Raw genomic sequence first — 21,850 nt, forward strand, 5'->3', positions numbered from 1 at the left:
TTTTTTGACAATCTCATATGTCATGTTCTTAAATAATAAGTGTATTCTCGGGTATTCTTCCCATATAGTTTGAATTGCGTATTGATGTTTCATAGTATCCAGGTTATTTTCTCATTACCAACAAAAGTCACAATGGCCGCATTCAAACATATTGTAACCATGAATGTCGTTTACACTGTATTGATATATATGCAGAAAAAAATGATCACAGGCTTGGATCTGTTTATGGTTAAATATAACGAGGAGTTGTAAGAGTTAACATTGTACTAGCGGCCATGTTTCGGTATATTTTACGTATTTAGTGCCTAATTATTATTGTTTATTGGATATATGATATTCAAGTGCTTCGATTACTGATTTACAAAAATGAAGAAAAACATTATTTTTGATATTATTCTAGTCATATTAACAGTTTCACAAGGTTAGTACACATACTACATTATGTTTTTATATTTCATATGTTATTACATATTAAAATACAATAATGTGTATGTAATTAAATACAATTGTAATGTATTGAATCCAGTGTATTTTATGCATCTGACCCCTTGTATTTGTTTTCTTTAAACATTACACATTTTCACCGTGATTATCTGAAATATATTATCAACCCGAACAATATTATTATGATTATAATGGTAAGCGCAAAATGCGATTTTTCAACTAAAATTATAAAAAAAAGTATTTTAGGCATAAAACCACCAATTGGGGGAGTATTCACAAAATCAAAATAATAAGTGAATCTAATAATTATTATATTTGAGAATTGCAATGGATTTCTCATACAACATAAGACGGCGTACTTTTTCGGGTTCGTCACCATGAATCGTCACCATTCGGGTTCTTTTTCTATTTTGCGCTACAAATATTTATATAGATTTCATTTTATTTCCAGTGAATTAAGAATCTAAATAATTTCTATTAGCGTCGTGTACGATTATAAAATCAATCATAGCCCGAATGAAAATTATTGATTTCTTAATCAATGATTAGGTTGTAGTAGACCTATCGTCATTGTATTATGAGTACTGTTGATAACAGAGGGAGAGAGAGAGAGAGAGAGAGAGTAATGTCCAATCATTTCAAGATTAAGATATGATACAATTCTATTTCAATAATTCGCTTGAGTGTGCGAGAAAACCAGAGGACCCGGAGAATACCCACGGTGTTAGACAGGCGACTATACTCCTTGTCACACACTAGAATAGGATCAAAACCGTGCCACATGACTCAATGACAGACCTTATGATCTTTGCGTTGGACCACCCAGTACCCTTTAGTTAGTTGGTAACAAGGTAAAACGAAATTTTCCCATTATGACAGGTGTTGGTGCTTTGTTGTCATTGAAAGTAGTTCTATATATATATTAACAATTACATCATATTCAAGTATATGAGGCTTCGAACCGTTAAAAATTATTGCTCTCGAAATAGAAATTTCAATGCAAAATACTTTGCAAAGGACAATTAGTAATTGTTCAGTATTTCATTATTATTATTTTGAATTGCCCTTTTTGGTTTTATTCAGATGAAAGCCATTTTAAAATCTAAGTCGGTAAATAATGTCATTTATTATTGACTAATTATATTGATCATCAAACAAAAGAAATATAATATAAATGTTTAATTTTAAATATGCAAATCATACCTGTTGTTGATATACCAGCTGGTTTTGGACTAGATATTGTGGTCAAATTAAGATATGATACAAAGTGGCTTTGGGTTAATCTATATTAATCATATATTTATTTCAATAATTCGCTTACTCACAGAAGTTCGTAGAATTAAGGGGAACCGGAGTTCAATAGTCACGGGGTTCGATCCGGCGACTTAACTCTTTGTCACGTACAAGCCGGTAATAATGATGAACATCATTAATATTCGGAGTCACATATTAAAGTCGCTGATCGCCATTTGCATTTCCTGACATTATCTAATTTGTCACGGCTTACTCCACGCTATGATTTATTATTTAACATTGAACCAAGAAAACGAAATCTAAATATCAAAGCTATAAGATAATATCCTGGCTAAGATTAAAAAGAGGCCCATCAAAAGATTTTAGCGAAGATTATAAGTGCCGCTACCTTGTTTCGACCAAGTGAGTGGGCTTAAGGTCGGTGGTCTAGCGTGTACGTATACATTAAATGACCTGACATCGGGTCCAACCTCAATTGTTATCTCTGGGGTCCCCCCCCCCCCACACACACACACTCACTGAGCACTAAAGTTCCTAATCGCAATCGAAATGTTGGACGTTAAGAACCATTTCTATCTATCTCTAAGATTTGACTATAAATTATTTATATCGATTGCCGAGGATGTCGAACGTTGACAAATTTTCAATTCAACGTTCCCAACTATTGCTAGACCGATGCTCCTTTAAGAGATCGAGACTGTATTTTGTGGATTCTCGAAATCGTGTAATCGCCCTTCTGGTCACGTTTTTTGGTATTTTACAAGCCTCCACTTTTCTCAGATACAACGTTTGAAAATTCTTAAGTTCGCTGGAAAAATAACATTTGTTTTTACAGTAGGTGAGTTATAGAGTGACAACACATGGACATTATTCAAGAATATTCAACAATTCGTTTGATTACAAGCTGATTAATGAAGACAAATTATTATGGATTGCATAGTCTTAGTGTTGCTTTAACATAAACGTTTTTGGAATTATCCATTTGTGTAGATTTTGATATTTTTAATTTTAAATAACAAAAGCGTAAGTTTCGACGATAACAAGCAAATGTGTCCAAGGTGGTCCCTTGGTGTTATATCCAACGCTTACACGAACGCTTACGCTTACACGAACTCAACAGCATGTTTTGTAATTGAAAACACCGCAGTAAAACTTCTGTTATCCAACACTAACGTAAACCAAGTGAATACATTACACATCTATCATACATAAAGGGTAATTGTATCTAAACTTGAGATTATATAAAGATGTTTATATAATCAAAATACAGATGTTTATGTAATCAAATTCTTAAATTAATCGGGAACAAAATCAACATTAGCTATTACAGATGTCTACACAATCAAATTCTTAAATTATTCATAAACAAAATGAACATTTTGTACATTTGTATTTATCTTTTTTTTTAAATTTCAGTTTCGGCACAAAATTTTCCAATATGTAAATCGAATGGTGTGACGTTGAATGTTAGTGAAGCCGAACCGTTGGATCACATGGTGTATGACCTAGGATGCACTGACCCCGATGGAGATAAATTAACGTATTTCCTAGAATCCAAGGGAAATACTTATAAAAAATTTAAAATAACACAAACTGGTGAAATTAGGCTGGCTAAGACTCTCAATGCTGATTTTACATTTAAATACAATGTGAGTTGGCTTCTTTTTTATTAATGTAGAAATGTGTATCTTGTGTGGCATGGTTATTTGTTGGTTTGTTTTTAATTAGATAATGGCTTATATTATCAATTGTATTTGTAAAATAATTATATAGTATTAATCGTAAGTGCAGCAAAATAGCCAGGTCGATAACACTACCAGTCACTGATAGGGATGGGTTTTTTTTTATAATTAATCTTTTTATTGATTGGACTTCTTTCAAAATGCCATCAATGGGAAAAAATCCACTTTTCACATTTTCTTTTTAGTAATCGAATGAATGAGATGTGGAAATGGTCTGGTACGTTGTGTATCGTGACCAATGCAGGGTATCCTAAATATTTTTAGAACGCTTGAGTTCGTTTCGCTTGTTCTTTTGTGAATGCAGCCCAGTTGTTCCGTAAGATTAGTTTCTGAGCTCATAACCCTTTTTTGGCTGTATCGATGTATGGCAAGGTCTGAAATAGAACCAAATCGGAAGCGGGCGTAGATTGTACGCATATCTAGTATTAATTGGGTTTATGCCATACAATGCGCATTGAAGGGACTTTTGCTTTGAGAGCCGGGTCTTTAATGTGGTGTCAATGGTGTAATCGGTTTTCTGCCTAAATGACTAGACGTTTTTCCTTGCCAGTCTCTCCTCAGCCGCCCTGCGCCACTGAAAACGGAAAACCATACTTACCGAGCTACCATGGCACCTGGTTCATATGATAATTATATAAACATTTAATTTTTGTTTAATTTAGCTCCATGTCACTGTAACAGATGATAGTGCCAGTGCATTTAGTACAAAAGTTCTTATTGGAATTTTTGTGTCTAATGTAAATGACAATAGCCCAGTTATCAAGGATCTGCCTACTTCTATTAATTTATATGAAGATCAACCCATCGGGACAAAAATCGCAAAATGTTCAGTTAAAGATAAAGACTCCAAAAATGGTGCCCTTCCTGGACAAACTCGTGTTGGTATTATCAAACCATGTATGTACATATATCATTATTATTTTTATTATTGCGAGCGCTACACCTTATCATATCCAAAGCATACTATAATAGGATTCTTTTGTCTGGACAGGTTACTGCTCATCGTGACAAGATCATCCTACAGTCAAATGACACAGTTTCATACTACCAGGGAGCTTTAGCCCTGTCGTGACTCCCCGTAGTAGTCTTATTTCAATTATTCCCGAACAACTATGGCATCAATGGTGTGTGTTTTCTTATAAGTAAACTACTGGTGGACGAGGTACTGCCAAGTCTTCAGTTACATACTAGTATTCTCCATTCCAATCACCTGTCTGTGTAGGTTGTTAGAGTCCCCTCTGTCTTTTTGAGGGAGAAAGTATCTGGGCTTTATCGACACACCATTGTATCATTCATTCACTGTAGTGGACAAATTATTATTTCTGTTTTGGTCCTATGGTAAAGTATGGTTCTATATATACTCTTTGGATAAAATTGAATAAATTCAGATTTCTCTGGACAGATATAAGCTATAGCGTGATTTTGTTTTTCAGACTCAGCGGGTGCCAGAAGATGGGTTATTGATTCAGAAACTTGTGATATTTATGTCAACACATTACTTGACTATGAAAAGCACAAGATGTATGCAATTGGTATTATAGCCTATGATTTAGACCCCAAGGCACCGAGGACAGTAACACAAAGTATGACAATTAATGTTTTGGATGTCAATGACAATTTTCCAGTGAGTTTATTATAATAATTGCATATACCATGAATAATGTCTGAAATAACAATTTTATCTGCAGTTGACTGGATAATATAAATTGTCAATGACAATTTTCCAGTAAGTTAAATAATAGCATATACCATGAATAGTGTCTGAAATAACAATTGTATCTGCAGTTGACTGGATAATTTATATTGATATAAACTACAATTATTAACGAATAACCAGGTCTATGTCATCAGCTCATTTTGGTAGTTGTATTGCGGCTTCTTTATTTTAAATAGTTGTATGTGGTATTATAATTGCTTTCATTTGTCAACAGGATTGTATCAATCATTATAAATTGGAATCGATTCAAGAAGACCTTCCGACAAATAAAGATATATCAACCTTATCTTGCACTGATCTTGATTCTGGTCAAAATAAGCTTATATTCTTTAAATTATCAGGTAAGTGCCGTTTCTCCGTGCTTTCGATTGCCCTGTTGTATTACTGTGATTCATGTGCTGTTATCCAGGGTCTTTTATTAAGAAGTCCCCCAGATGCTAAATTAAACATTAATAAGGATCAAATAACGTACTGTATAATTTTGGTTTTTGTGCGGTTATTTAGCTTCCTTTATTAAGACCTTTAAAGATGCTAAATTTTGAATAAAAACTCAAATAAGGATCAGGGGTGTTATTCGGATAGTGATTTAGAAGATATAAAAAAAAAAAATGCAAGTTACATAATGCCTCAACCTCGATATTAACGAATAAAAATCAAATAGCTAATTCGAACAATTACAAAGTCATAAAAATGTCATGAAATCAATACAAACTAGTGGACATAATAAGTTTGGTTGATCAATTTGAATTATTTTATGGCTTTTTACGATAAAAGTACCTTTGATTATGTATAGGCTTGTGCTCCATATTGGACTTTATTTTGGCGTATTTTCCCATTAAGCATAACTTGATCCCGCGAAGACAGTTGATTAATAAAAACAACGGCGTGCAACAATTGCACTATTTAATCATATGCAACTTATATAAAATTAATTCTTAATTTACAGATGGAAACACTCAAGCTATAAAAGAAATTTTCGAGGTTACAATAAATGCTGGACAACTTCGACTAATCAAGCAAGTGGATTACGAAACGGCACCATTTTATGAAGTAAATATAGATGTTTATGATGGCGGAAAACCCTCTCTTACTACTACTGTTATTATTGGTGTTGTTGTTACTGATGTTGATGATAATATACCAGAATGGCCTGTTGACCCAATCCAAGGAAGTACGTAATCTGTATTCTGTTATATCAGGTTTAATTCAATACACCGTGGGTGTTGTTTTGTTTTGTTTGTTTTTTGTTTTGTTTTGTCTTTTTTTCATTTTTACATTGGTTTGAATATAAACGAATACATATATATATTATACATATGCATGAAAAGGTACCGTTTAAGACAAAGCACAGGCGGATACCACAGTTAACTTGCTGTTGCTAGATCTCGTTCATTGGATTTTTAATTTATCCCCATCGATGTTTGTGCTTCTTGTCTGTTAAAATTCAATAGTAATAAATATATGATGAGACAAAGTTAAGTGAGTTTGTAGAAGTCCTTATCAACAATGTTTATCAGTAGTTTGGTTAAATTTAAGCTTAACTTTGAAATTCTTTGAAACTATGGAGATTTCGAATGCTGCTCTATCTCAGTATTTAAATATTAATAGTAACTGCGTAAAAACCGCACTACGCGCAAAACAAAACAGACAAACCGGCGGATGAGTCAAACTACATAAATATTGCAAGAAATAAACAACAAATATCAAGGATATAGTCTATGCGTTTGCTTGTTTGAAAATCAATATTCATAACAAATGTTTAAATCTTAGGTTATCGTTTCGGTAAGAAATTTTAACATTTTTAATTTTAGTTTTATTTATTGCTTACATTAACTACTTATATCAATGTACTGTTCATTTTCAGAAGATATAATTATATTTTATTTAAGGGTATATTATATATATTATCTTATAACGGCCCACGAGTATAGTAATGAACGTATAACAGATTCTAAAGGTTTCACATGATTTGAAAACTAACCAATGACTATATAGGGTATCTAGTAATTATGGACAATAAAAAATGGCATGTACCATTGTGATAAATGGCATTTTATATTTCATGGAATATAGCAATGGTGGAAGGTGCCTTTCTTAATTTATATTATCATTCCATTGCTGCGTTCTTTTAAAACAGTTAAATCATTGCAATCTCATAATGGCAGGTTGTCATTCGGGGGAGCCATGGTGGCTCAGTTGGTAGGCCGTTGGCTTGCCATCCTAGGGACCCCATGTTCGATCACTGCGTTGGCCGAGAGATTTCATCGGGTTTTTCCGGCGTGGTTCCCCCTTGTCAGTAGTGCAGGATGTAGGACCTGGCAAGGAACAACATATAGTCGTTCGTATGGGACGAAACGCCGAGGTCCCGTGTACACATTGGCGTGCACGTAAAATAACCCTTGACAGTTGAAATTCGATACAAGAGAAGGACATGGCGGCGCTGTCCATACAAAAGTTTAATCATCCCACACTGTATGGGGTATGTCCGTCTTCATTAACCCAGTCGGAGCAGAACAGTAGGACGTTAAACCTCATTTCATTTCATTTTATTTTGTCTTTCGGATGGTACTTATTTCATAACATTGGTGGAAGATACTAATATCATTATTTATTCATTTATGATCATGTTATGATTCCGCATAATAAATTATTTTAATACAATTGTCACACATGTCTATCTATATATGTATATCTATGATCTTTGGTGTATTGGTTGTAGAATATTTTATTTTTGGTGTTGGATAACTTTTTGATAAAGTAACATGTGTAGGTTGTGGTGGATTCGAGATGGTTTTAACTACAATTATTATTTTCATTGTGAGAAATGCCGCCTTCGTATTATTTTATAAGACTACATATCATCGCATTGTAATACACCGTTTTGTGTGGCTTTTGAATGAGAAATTATTACAGCGTAACTTACAGTTCTGATAATTTATTTCTATACATGGACAGTTACTACATACAGAATTTATTTCATATTATTATGCATGAACAATTTAGTAACTACTATTAATTGATTAGCTAATCGTAATATATGCATGTTAGTTTTCTGTGTGAAGTCTGGGATTTGATTCCGATGTTACATTTTACCTTATATCAGCATGTTTGGAATTGCATGAAACATCTCTTCTTAAAGAATCTAACCTTTTTCTGTTTGAGAAGGTACTTAACACACATTTTAATACACAGCAATCGCCATTTTTTTTATATAGCTGTACAAGAAACGGAACCACTTGGTAACGTATTGTTTGCTTTGACGGCCACAGATCGCGATGAACCTAACACTCCAGCATCCACTATAAAGTATGGACTTGTGACAAAAGCTGATCCAGACTGGTTTGATATCGATCCTGAAACAGGTAATCAAAATGATGAATTTGTTGAAAAAAGGAATTTTGTCATACTGCATGATTTAAAGAGAAGATAGTATAAACTATCATGTACATGTCTAACGAAAATATTTGTGGTTCGGAGTGGGGACAATGGGTACACAAGACTATTGTGGGGGGGGGGGAATGAGACACTATATTAAAATTCTGATAAAAGTTACACACTTTTGTTTTTCAGGTGCTATCTTTGTGACGAGTATTATGAACTGGCTAGTCGCACCTTCAGTGTCATTTGAAGTTTATGCATATTCATCTGATAAAATTACCGCTACAAATACTGCAAGAGTTAATATTACACTTATTGATAAGAATAATGTAGCGCCAACCTTTGACCAGGTAAAGTTGCTCGCAGTATCCTTATTCATTTATTTATTTATTTATTTATTTACTCAATCATTTACTTATTTATTTACTCATTCATTTACTTATTTATTTACTCATTCATTTATTTATTTATTTATTCATTCATTTATTTATTTATTTATCTATTTATTTATTTCAGGTGTTTTATCAGGGAAATGTTTCCGAGGATTCTGAGATTGATACGGTTATTTTAACGGTCAGTGCCACAGATCCCGAAAACGGATTAAATGGGGAAGTTACATACAGTATAGATTGTAAGTACCAAACATCTGGATACGCTTTGCTACTCGGCCAATTTATTCACCGTTGCTGGGGGGTTCAAAACTTGTCAGTAAATACATCTATATAGGTTAAGAGAAAATAATAAAATGTCGATGGTCAAGATGTCGATTCAGACAATTTCTAAATCATTTTTATATACACAATGTTTAGCAAGAAATTGGTGGTTAGTAAATCATTTTTTTATGCCCGATTTACAAAGCCAAATAGCATCTGTTATATTTTGGCGATGTTAGCTCACTCTAATTTTACAAACTGTATTGGTATACAGAATATTTCAAGTAATACTTGAAGTATCGTATAAACGAAACATTTGGAGATTTGGCATTTAAAGAAATTGAACATGATTAAAGTGAGCCAATGTGATTTCTTTTTAAGGAGAAGACAATCTAATAAGATTAACATTGTTTGATTATTTCAGCCCCATATTTCAAAGTCAATGCAGATACTGGAGTAGTTTCGGTCAAACAAAAAGTGGATTTCGAACAGAATACAGTTTTTTCTTTAAACATTAAAGCAAGCGACAAGGGAGAACCAACACAATCTGGTTATGCCTTTCTTCTTATTAATGTGATACCTGTAAATGAATTTACGCCAGTTATTAATGTGCCTGATGATGGCATAAGCATAAAAGAAGACACTGAACCAGGTATGCTTTTAGTATGATATACATATGTATACTTTTATGTATCTAGAATAATTATGTATCATTGCCATACCCGTGCACAAGTGTTACATAGGTGTATGTTGTGCATTATGGTAATTGTGTTTATGTCGACTTATAAATTAGAAACTGTTCTCGCATAAGTATGTATTTTAGAATAATATATAAAATTGTATATAAAAGGTAAAATCGAGCATTTTTGTGAGAGAGCTATAGTAATAACTCCGATAATATAAGTTATGGTATGAATTAATATTGCGATTAATGCAACTGGATTCAAATTCAGGCACGTAAACTGGTACACGTTGGGGGAATTTTGAGCAAGTCTTGGACATCGCAAATCTGGACTTTTAAACTGCCGGCTCTTTGCTGTGGTCTGACCATCATATTAGAACCGAAAATGCAAATCTGGACTTTTAAACTGTCAGCTCTTTGCTGTGGTCTGACCATTATTTTAAACCGAAAATGCAAATGCATAAATTAGGGCAGAATCATAAATTTGAATGTAATTTTGTCTAATAATTCTAATAATACGGCCTTCTCTTTTACAGGTACCATTCTCTTTAATTTCACTGCAACTGATGGAGATGCTGGGTTTGATGGTGAAGTCACGTTCTCCATAGTCGATCCACTTCAACCGTTTACAATTGAACCAATAACAGGGGTGTTTCGAATCGGAAGTTCCTTGGATAGAGAAGATAAACCAAGATGGGAAATAATTGTGATTGCTAGAGATAACCCAGAAAACCTTTTATTTCAAAAGAGTGTGACGACAACTGTAACCGTTATTCTAGAGGATGTTAATGATAACAACCCAATCTGTGAACCTCTTTCAAACGTCGTCGTAAAATTACCCCATGAAATTGGTGCAAAACTTGCTACAATTGATTGTACGGATGCCGATGAAGGCATCAATTCAGAATTTGAATACATTGCCCTTTCTGGTGACCCTACAAGTACCTTCAAAGTAGATCAGAACAAAGGGGACATTACGCTTATCGGTCCACCTACTAAAACTGAATACACACTAACTCTCGAAATTCAAGATAAAGGAGATCCGAAGCGTGTAGTGAAGATTGTGTTCAACATTATTGCTGAACTTCAATTCAATTTTACAAATCTTCCAGCAACAGTGAATATATCAGAAAACACAGCCTTGGCGGTTCAACTGTATAACGCAAAGGCTTGCTGTGTGTTTGGCTTCATAGACTACCAACTTATCTCCGGTAATGATAATAATCATGTGTTACTTGATCCGTCATCTGGAAAAATAATCTTAGTGAACAGTTTTGATCGTGAAGCTAAGTCAAGCTTTGTGTATAATATCCGGGCGACTTCTTCTGATACAAATTCAGTAACAAATGCGTCACTGACAATCCTAGTAGAAGATTTTAATGATATTGTTCCGACATTTTCAACAAGTTTTCTTTACATAGAAGTTGTAGAAAATCTGGCCAATAGTACTTTTATAATATCTCTGCCGGCTGTGGATGGTGACTTAGCAGAAAACGGAGAACTTGTGTACAGCATCACAGATAGTTCGAATTTAGGAAGTCACTTCGTTATAGATCAGGTCGGAAACCTTGCTCTCAATAAAGCTCTTGATGCCGAAACAACATCTCTGTATACCTTGGAGATACTAGCTGCGGACAAGGGGGCAACTTCGCTAACAGGAAGTACCACAGTTATTATTGGAGTAAGAAATGTGAATGAATTTATGCCAGAAATCGTGAACGTCACAGATGGCTTTGTTCTATCAAATGTTCCAGAGGATAAAGCCTTAGGGGCTCCCGTATTCAAACTTCTAGCAGAAGATAAAGATATTGACACAGTGTTCACTTATACCATAACACAGGGAAATGAGGAACAGACATTTGTAATGGATGGTAGTAGTGGTGATATATATCTAGCTAAACTTTTGGACAGAGAAAATATTGACCAATACAACCTAACGGTAAACGTAGAAGCACAAAATGAAAGTGTTTCCGCTGTTGTGATTGTGGATATTTTAGATGTAAATGATAATGATCCCAAATTCGACAAGGAAGCATATAAAAGTGAGGTAACCCACGACGATGAAGCTAACAAATCTGTGTTATCCTTTGTGATTACTGATGCCGATATTGGGAGAAACGGGGATATTTCCACGATACAAATCACCGATGGAGATCCTGAAAACTATTTTAAAATTGTAAATAATACAGTAGAAACTAATAAACAGGTTGATTACTTCGTCAGAAGAATTTATTCACTGACCCTGGCTGCTACTGATGGTGGAAATCAGTCAAGATCTGGTTTTACCCGAGTGATTATAGAGGTTCGTCCCAAATTTAAACCACCACAATTCCCTACAAATGAAACTGACTATACAGTTTCTGTTGTTGAAACGACTGTCGCAGGTACCACTGCCTTCGATGTTAGTGCTACAGCAGCTGGTGCTAAGGAAGGAAACTTTGGTACTCTGAAATACAGTATACGCAGTGGCAATACGGAAAATAAGTTCTATATATCGGACTCCGATGGTACTATTGGTATAGGGGCTGATCTGGACTTTGAAACCACTAACCAATATATTATGATTATTGATGCACGAAGTAAAGAAAACCCAGCTCTATCCGCTAGCACAACAGTAACAGTTAACATAGTTAATGTCAATGAACACGCACCAACGTTTTCAAAAGCGTTTTATAGTCTCAGTGTTAGTGAAAGTGTGGTGACTCCCTTTGAACTAATTAAATTTAACGCTACTGATTTGGATGGAGAGCCATTTGGAATTATGAGCTATAGTTTAGGCGTTACAACTGGTTCGTCTGATTTCAAAATAAACAGAGATGGAATGTTGATAGTGGACAAGAAATTGGATTACAGAAGGCAGAGTGTATACAATATCCCGGTTATTGCTAAAGACATCGTTCTTGAAGGGAAAGCACTGGTTGTTATTTTTGTTGAAGATGTCAATGATAATGCACCTAAGTTTACCCCAGGTAAGTCAAAGCTGTCGTTAGCTACATTCTAATCTCGGCAATCAATCAAATAACAGAAATCCAAAATCAAAATTCATACCTAGTTTTTTAATCAAATGGGAGGATTTATTCTAATGTTCTTTTTCTAGCGAGTATTTATAACTACAGTCGATAATACTAACCATTTCTCCTTGTTTCCATCTTTTACAGGTACTATTACCGTGGGTGTGGCAGAGACCATGCCCCAAGGCCAAACATTTTATACAGTAAAGGCAATTGACTTAGATACGGGGATCAATGGACAAATAATGTACATGTTACAGCCGACCACATCTGAATTTATTCTAGATTCAATTACAGGATCTCTGATCGTCAATACAGAATTAGATAGAGAGACTAAAGATAGTTACAGTCTTGTTATAATAGCTGTAGATAATGCTACAACCAGTGCCATGACAGGGACATTATCGATGACTGTTAATGTTACCGATGTCAACGACCAATTCCCCTTATTTCCCAACCCAACATCAGAAGTGATAGTAAATCGTGGTGATGCTCCAGGTACTACTGTCCTGACTGTTACAGCAACTGATGATGATATTGGAGAAAATGCCGCTATCGAATATGAAATCACAGATGGTAATACTGACGACCTTTTCCTAGTTGGAGTTACAACGGGAGAAATTATAACTTCGTCGAGTCTTTCGGCAGCAAATAATGAATACACATTGAGAATCACTGCCATAGACAAGGGCATTCCCCCACTATCGACAACGATGGCTTTAACCGTTCAAATTAATCCACCCATTATAACTGGTTCTAGTGCACAGAACATGTCATTTCAAGAAAATCTTCCCCCTGGTGTTGTTGATATGGTTACTCCTCGTGATGGACATGCGCCAACCGACGCAGTGCAGTTCAAAATCAACGGAGGTAATTTTGGGAATAGTTTCGAAATTGACAAAAAGACGGGGAGGATATCCACTCTTGTAGATTTAGACAGAGAAAAATATCCTAAATATAACTTGAAGATTGATATATCTGATAATAATAATATCTCGTACACTAAGCAAGTAACAATAGATGTTCTAGATGAAAATGATAACACACCTAAAATAACAACTTTAGATACCGATATTACTGTAGTTGAGAATACTCCTGCTGGCCAAATTGTAACCAGATTCACTGTCACGGATGACGATATTGGAAATAATGGTGAGGTAGATTTGAAGATAGCAGATACTGCTAATGCCGCTGCTAAGAAATATTTCGAAATCAGTGGCATGTTTCTGAAAATAAAAGAACCTCTAGATTATGAAGTCACGAAATTTGTGCCCATAGACATTGAGGCTGTAGACGGTGGTAACCCAATGAAGACCAGTTCTATCCAAATATTCGTAACCGTGATTGATGTGTCAGATAATACCATTATTGAATCACAAGGTGAAGCTCCCTTGGTTTACATTACAACAGAAACATCGTCTAGTTCAGTTCTTGGAGAATCCGTCATAACACTGACGTCGACGGATCTAAATCTCGACCAAACATCGGGGACGTTAACTTTTGCAAGCGTCAATAGTCAGGGAATCTTCAGCATCAATTCATTTGGTAGCGTTACAGTTACGAAACCAGACCTATTACAGCCAGAAGAAATATATTTCTTCTGGTTTGTGGCTTCCTATGACAATGGCGTTAATGTAACTAATGTTCTGAGTTTATTAAGGATAGATACATTTAATCCAAACCGTCACCTTGTGTCTCTAGAATCACCATCTACAGTCCAGGAGCTGGAACCCTTCAAGTAAGTAATATTCAATTTGCTTTGCTTCAAAAATATATTAGTTTGATTTCACAATGTTTTTTGTTATGATTCATTTTTGTCGATATCATCTTTTAAATGTATTTGGTGTGGCTAATTCTTCTATTTTAATTATTTTCAGAGATGAATTAGCTAATAGCCTAGGAAATATTTACCCATTGCCGAATGTGGCTAAAGCATGGAAAATTCAGGAGTATGGAACAACTTCTAGGCGTCGATTATTAGCAGACTTAAGGTACTCACTATGTTATCCTACTACTCAAATCACCGCTTTGATAGTTAAGGTTATGCCGTATGTCAATATTGTTAGTGCTATATATTAGCTGGCAAACCTTCTTGAAAACAAAATAATTTACAGGCGTAAAAGACGATCTTAAAGATATTGAGGAGAGCTTGTTTATTTATCACTCGTTGGCAGCTGAGAATCTTCACCAAAACATTAATGATACACAGTACTTGTAAAAAATAATTTGCTTCCTTATCATTTTAATTTTTCTTTCAGATCTGAAACTTTAGTGTACGGTATTAAAGCACCAATACCCAATGATATTGGACAATTCAAAATCAAAAAGAATTTTGTAGATTCCGATGAACTAGCTACAGTAAGTACTCCATAACTAATATGGACAAAACACACCTATAGATAATTCAAACATTGCAATATTGGTATGTCCATAAATCCACAAACAGTAGGACATATTAAAAGAGTTCATTTAGTTTAATATTTATTTATTATTTATTGTTACTCTAATTTATTTTTCCTTATTTGCTTAACAGCCTCGATTTACATAATTGTTGTTCAATCTGATGACTTCATTGGTTCAATAGTGTCTAAAGTATATCCTTGTTTGGTTTACAGCTTTTAAGAATGGTTCCAGATCAACATGAACCGACCCCAGGCCTCCCAACAAGTAATTATCCTATTCAATCTGTAAACGTATATTCAATACCAACACCACCTGAGTCCTCTGGGTCATCTCAAACATTTACATCCTCGACAGATGGTTATATAGTCTTCGCTCTTCTAATTTTACTACTACTTGTGATTCTCATCCTATTGCTCGTGTTCTGTTGCTATAAAAAGAAGAAAAGAGAACAGAGAAGGTAAAATCAATTAAATTTTTTAAACACAAACTTGTTTCAAAATTCCTAAAGTTATTTCTGTAAATAAAAGACATCGTGTTATATTGTGTAATTTCTTTATGTTTGTGCTCTTTTTAGGATTGGTGATTCTGTTGAAAGCTTGGTTTCACAAGGTAAAACATACTTTAAATAATTCTTATTTACAACAGTTTTCTAAAGTTTTCATAAAATACACGAATGTCTACATATTATTTTATGTGCTTTCGAAGAAATTTAAATTCTAACAAAGAAACATTTATTTTTTTTATCTGTTTAATTATTAAATATTAGTGATTGTTATTTCTTTTTAGACACAAGGCAGAAGCATGTAGAAGTTAAAAAACCGGTAAGCATTTGAAATGATATTTGTTCATTTTTTACTCGTGAATATAATAAAATGTTATTCAAAAGAAGTGCACGCGCAGGGCCATTTCTTTATTTAATAACTGATACCGTGAATTGTTAAAATTCTCGCCTCAGGATAACATAATGAGACAAATACATTTCATACAGATAATTGTAATAATGTTTTTCAGGAAAAATCTGGTAAAGCTAAGTTTAGTGGATTTTCGGCAGCAGAATTCGGAGATGATATCCCAACAAACAAAACCACGAGGAGAACTTCTCAAGCTCCATCAAGCACCTACTTACCAAGCATTAGTGGAAACAATAGAGGTTAGTTGATCGAAATAAATATATACCTTGCATACATCTTAATATTACATTTTGATACCATGCAATGACAGTTCCGATGATTTAACCCTTTTTCAAGGGCTTTAATAGCGACTTCCATATGATATGTATGTAACTCATAGTTTCATAAAAGTATAGAAATAAGTTGGTTTGATTCTCTCAAGAAAAAGTGGTGTTAGTGTATATAACCCCTTTTCGAATTACTGCCATTTTGGTTTATTGAGAAATAAAGAATAGAACAATGGGTATACATAGTCTGTAATCTGTAATCTATGGACTTAACACCCGTTGTGGTTTCTTGCTATATTTGTTTATAATGAATCAAATTTATCTTTGTTAAATACGTTTAAAGGATCTACAAGTGCTACGGTTCTGGCTGCTCAGTTATCACCTATGATGACACCAGTGCAGAATCCACAACGACAACCAGACGGCCTCGCAGAACCTCTTGAACAATCACACAAGCGACCAAAACTGAAGCCGATTGAGAAGAGGGTACTTTCTGTACCCCAACCAGTAGATGAAAGGAAAGCTAGTACGATAGATTTAAGTAAGCTAGGTGTTGATGATGATGGTCAACCCGGCGGTGAAACACATATTATTAGTAGAAGAGCAGATGGTCCTGTTATACATCGTGGTAAAGAATATGATGGAGTTGGTTTTGATGCAGGTACGATTTTGTTGTTGATTAATTTTAACATAGTTAGTAAAGCTTTATTTTAATATTTTCTTACAATTAATTTGGATCAGGGCTACTTCAGGATACACGGTATGGAAGTTATTTTCGGGCTTTTGGGTTTTTAATGATCCGACATCTGGAAAAGAAAATCGTGTGTTCATAATGGTTCATAATGATTCGCGTTTAACCCTTAAGAATAATTGATCCAACCTTATCCGATCCATTAGTGTAATTATTTTTTTTAATTTTGACGTATCATAATTAATTAGATTCAGATATTTAATTTTTATTTATATTTTAATTAAATCGTGTGTTCATAATGGTTCATAATGATTCGCGTTTAACCCTTAAGAATAATTGATCCAACCTTATCCGATCCATTAGTGTAATTATTTTTTTTAATTTTGACGTATCATAATTAATTAGATTCAGATATTTAATTTTTATTTATATTTTAATTAAATTTATTTATTAATTTTATTAGTAACTAACCCATTTGAAGTCTCTGGGCGTGATTTAAAGTTATCCCTTACTACTGCAATATTGTAAAAATTGAATCTCTATGAATATCAGTCAAAAAAAAATGTTTTAATTCCGTTCAGTATTTACAAAGATATGATGAACTGTAATTCCATCGATCTATTCAGGTCCCTCTGTAAATGATAAACCGCCATCTTTATGTTTCGCGTAGTCTAATTGATAGGCCTGTTTTTAATTCGATTGAATTCAAGCTGAGAGATTATCTAGCATTGTTATTTGGATATGTGTTCTTGATTAAATGTTAAATAATCAATCTGAGTACATATTAGCATGGATTAAACCTTGAGAAATCCGCACAGTTACTTTAAATGTTATATTTAGTTCGCTTTTTTATTTGTAATATTTATTTAAACGTTTTGTTCATTTTAATGTTAACGAATTTCAGTTTCAAAAAACAGTAAAACAAAAGACAGGTCCCATTTATCTTCTGCGGATTCGGATTTATTTGGATGGTCTGATTCAGAGACTGAAGAACCCGTATCTAAGTACTCAACGTACAATGCAACTGGCTCAAGCATATCTGACATGCGAACAAATTCCGGGTCAAAAGGTGAAAATCGACAAAATTTTGACTTTGATGAATTTAGCGGACTCTCGAATAGTGAAACAAATTCTGTGAGAACGGAAAACAATTCCAAATCAAGTGGATATTTCGGTTCAAATAAGTCATTCTTACAAATTCCCCAAGAAAGGATTTATGGTGGAGATAAGCCATTTTTCACTAGAAGAAGGCCTTTACCACTTGACTCCCAGGAAAATAAATCCTCACTTAAGGGAGGCATCGATAAAACTACTTATATCAGTGTTGTCGAGACCAAAACCAGTGCACCATTAGCGCTTTTAGATTCTTCTAAACATCCTCCTAGCCACCATCCATACCGGAGAGATCCCATTTCAAAGGATCCATTTTATAGTGATTGGGTGAAAAGTGTTACCAGAAAGCCACAAGATCCATTCAGCAAGTTCAGGCAGCAATTTCAAGAAGTCGAAGATGGTGATGGTGAAACCAATGCAGAAAAACGACTTAATGACCAGTTAAATTCTATAGCCAAATATTCATCCAACATCTCAGCAAAGATACCTCCTCACCTTGCTCAATACCGTTTAAATAAGTCGGAGTCGTCGGATCAAAATTAAAGAAGTATTAAAAATATAATTTATTAATGAATATTTATCATCGATTTGATGGTCACATTTCCACTTTTATGCACACACATTTAAAACAAAAACACAAATCTCATATCCTACTTCAGTATTAAATAGGACTGCACACTAATTAACGAGTTACGGGATCGCTTCACGTCGTAACAGGTTGTCTCGTGTGGTTTCTCTCAATTTCTATTATAAATGTAATTCCTAAATTTCTTTTTTTTTTCTTACTAATACAAATAAATATTTTTCTTTATTTATTGTTAACCGCCTGGGGAAAGTAATGGAAAAGATTATGTTCTCGCTCATGAAATAAAGAGTCACCTTTGAATCGAAACACAAATCTCATATCCTACCTCAGTATTAAATAGGACTGCACACTAATTAACGAGTTACGTGATCGCTTCACGTCGTAACAGGTTGTCTCGTGTGGTTTCTCTCAATTTCTATTATAAATATAATTCCTAAAAAATGTTTTTTTCTTACTAATACAAATAAATATTTTTCTTTATTTATTGTTAACCGCCAATTGCCTGAGGAAAGTAATGGAAAAGATTATGTTCTCGCTCATGAAATAAAGAGTCACCTTGAATCGAATTTTTTGATGAATATTTCGGGAGATGTAGTGTTTCATTTACAAGATTCACATTATTGCTAATATATTTCGGAATTTAAATAAATGAACCCTGTGTCGGTTAGCATTGAAATATATATATTATATACTGGGATAAACAATAAACATTGCCTTAGACTAATGAGACCTTAAATTTATTACTTGTTACATTTTTTTTCAATATTTGCTCATTCCTTTTTTTACTGCTTCAATTAATTAAAAATATTTTCATTATTAACCGTTCGCTTGATTTGGTAAGTTTATAGTTTTGTAGTGTTTATGCGCTTAAGCTATTTTTATTTTATTTTTATACTGTTCTTTTTATTGTGTCATTATTTAAATATTATGGTTTTGCGAAACCATTATCGATATGGCGTTGGTTCTTGACTAAATATAATGCCATCGTTATATATAAGCCAAAAGTTTATGTTCATTTTATTTACAATGATGATTTATATTTTCTTATGTATATGTATTTTCTTATGTGTATTATTGTTATTAATTGTTTGATTTTGCAGAAAAACATCAGCGTTATGCATATAACACTAGAACAGGCAGTACTTTATGGGAAGACAAAGGTCACAATTTTGGCAAAGGCACAGGTGTGGCTAAGGGAAAGAAAAAGGCCACGCCCATGCTTACTGTAGTAACAGAAGCAAAAACTGATTTTCGACCAAACCTTAATATGAATCGTTCAATTCAGATTGTATCGCCTGACAATAACAATTCGGAGTTCGATGGTGTACATATGTAAATGTGTAAATCTGAATCCATACCCTTGTGTCAATTTCAATATGTTAAGATAATGTATTCTAATAATAATTTTGGATTAACCCAACAATGGGCGATATAACTGATATTTACTTCGTAATTTTCAGTTTTGGGGAAGTATATTTATATTATAACTATATTAATTGTTTTAGAACTTCGAGAGAAAATAAGTCACTTTCAATATTAAGGATAAACTGTGCGATAAAAACTATCCTTTTCTCCTCATTTGAAGATGATATGTTGAGTTTTTTGATAAATCAGATTTTATTTATTCTGTGTAAAATGATTTATTTAAAATGCAAATCTAAAAATGGAATATCCATTAAATTGACTATCAAAAACGGAGACAGGTCAGAAATATGTATGTGATTTCTTAATTTACTTATACATTGTACATAGTATTATACCTAATAAGAAAGGGCTAATTCATGATTTGGGGTCATTACACCTGTATGTATTTTGTTTACGCGGATTATAGGACAATGAAATCAATCTGGTCACAAAAATGTAAATATGACCATAAATGCTATACATATATTGATATGAAGTTGTTTTCGACACGATATATTATTTTCTGCGGTAAAGGAAATGTCTATATTTGTTATTTCTTTCACCGCATGTGTTTTAATGTTATTCTGGGAAAGGTCAAGCAAGGTGTTGTACTGTAGCCGTTCTTATATTCTTATTGTTTGTTAATAACATATGTATTATTATAATTTTCTATATTCTACATTCATGAGATGAAATAACAGTCGATAGATAGCGAATACTACGAAGAATATTGATATTAAGACCCGGACTCTGTTGATAAATTTTTATTTAAATATTTTACGGATTCGAGTAGATATTGGCCTGATTAACGAAATGTATTCTCTAAACATATGAGGGGTTGGGCCGAGTCGAAGGGCGGTTTAAAAAATGATTTTTGTAATTTATTTACTATATATGAAAATGCTCATGTTATATTTAAATTGTAGTCATTTAAAATACATAGTGCCAAATGTTATGACAATAAACGTATGTTTTTGTACTGAAAACTTATTCGTCCAGTTATTCCATATTGATGTAGTACATGTATCGAAGATGATATTATTGAATATTTTTATAGCAAATTAATCCTGGTTTTCAAAAGTACATTTAATTTCCATTTCTGTGGTTGAACTAGAGAGTTAATGTCCCTTTATATTAAGAATGGTGGTGGTGGGGCATTAGAATTTGATCACTCATTTTAGAGAGAGAAAAATAAATGGTCATTATAAAGTGTTTGTAATTTAGGTAAATGAACAATATTTAATCCGTCCTTTTCGAACCCTAAATGCACTGAAAGGTCTGTTTGATGTTTTAAATTCTCCAGGTTCGTGTAATTCGGTACGATATATTTTATTGGGGCGATAAGTACGCCTTGTATGATATACTAAAATACTTACAGATCAGCTCATAAGTTTATACACTAGATATGAATGATTTCTATAATTCTATTCAAAAGAATACACGGGTAATAAATAAAATTATATGCATAATAGTAACATTGTTAGCATTTCAAAGACAGGTGATTCGGCTTGTATTTTTATTCAACTATAAAAAGTAAACTCTGTGTATCTAAGGTATAATTATGTGGTATCTTTGCTTAAGTATGTAATGGCGTA

General features: G+C 33.5%; 1 protein-coding gene across 1 annotated transcript; it reads left to right on the forward strand.

The window, feature by feature from the left end:
- Positions 1–259: 259 nt before the first annotated feature.
- LOC126826785 (protocadherin Fat 4) lies at positions 260–21,241 on the forward strand. The gene is made up of 20 exons (XM_050555861.1): positions 260–421; positions 3,115–3,347; positions 4,103–4,337; positions 4,874–5,064; positions 5,372–5,498; positions 6,104–6,328; positions 8,373–8,519; positions 8,728–8,885; positions 9,052–9,166; positions 9,613–9,840; positions 10,407–12,839; positions 13,029–14,619; positions 14,759–14,872; positions 15,140–15,239; positions 15,497–15,741; positions 15,859–15,893; positions 16,071–16,105; positions 16,296–16,434; positions 16,805–17,122; positions 19,952–21,241. The coding sequence occupies exons 1-20, from the start codon at positions 367–369 to the stop codon at positions 20,185–20,187; spliced, it is 6,960 nt and encodes a 2,319-aa protein (XP_050411818.1). The 5' UTR covers positions 260–366; the 3' UTR covers positions 20,188–21,241.
- Positions 21,242–21,850: the final 609 nt, after the last annotated feature.

This window comes from Patella vulgata, chromosome 7 (assembly GCF_932274485.2).
Source record: "Patella vulgata chromosome 7, xgPatVulg1.2, whole genome shotgun sequence".
NCBI classification, from domain to species: Eukaryota; Metazoa; Mollusca; class Gastropoda; family Patellidae; genus Patella; species Patella vulgata.

Bases quoted from the DNA above. Each gene is read 5' to 3' on its own strand.
- LOC126826785 (XM_050555861.1), top strand. From the start codon at position 367: ATGAAGAAAAACATTATTTTTGATATTATTCTAGTCATATTAACAGTT. The intron at 8,520-8,727 runs GTAATCAAAATG...TTTGTTTTTCAG, and splicing joins TGATATCGATCCTGAAACAG to GTGCTATCTTTGTGACGAGT. The intron at 15,742-15,858 runs GTAAAATCAATT...TGCTCTTTTTAG, and splicing joins AAGAAAAGAGAACAGAGAAG to GATTGGTGATTCTGTTGAAA.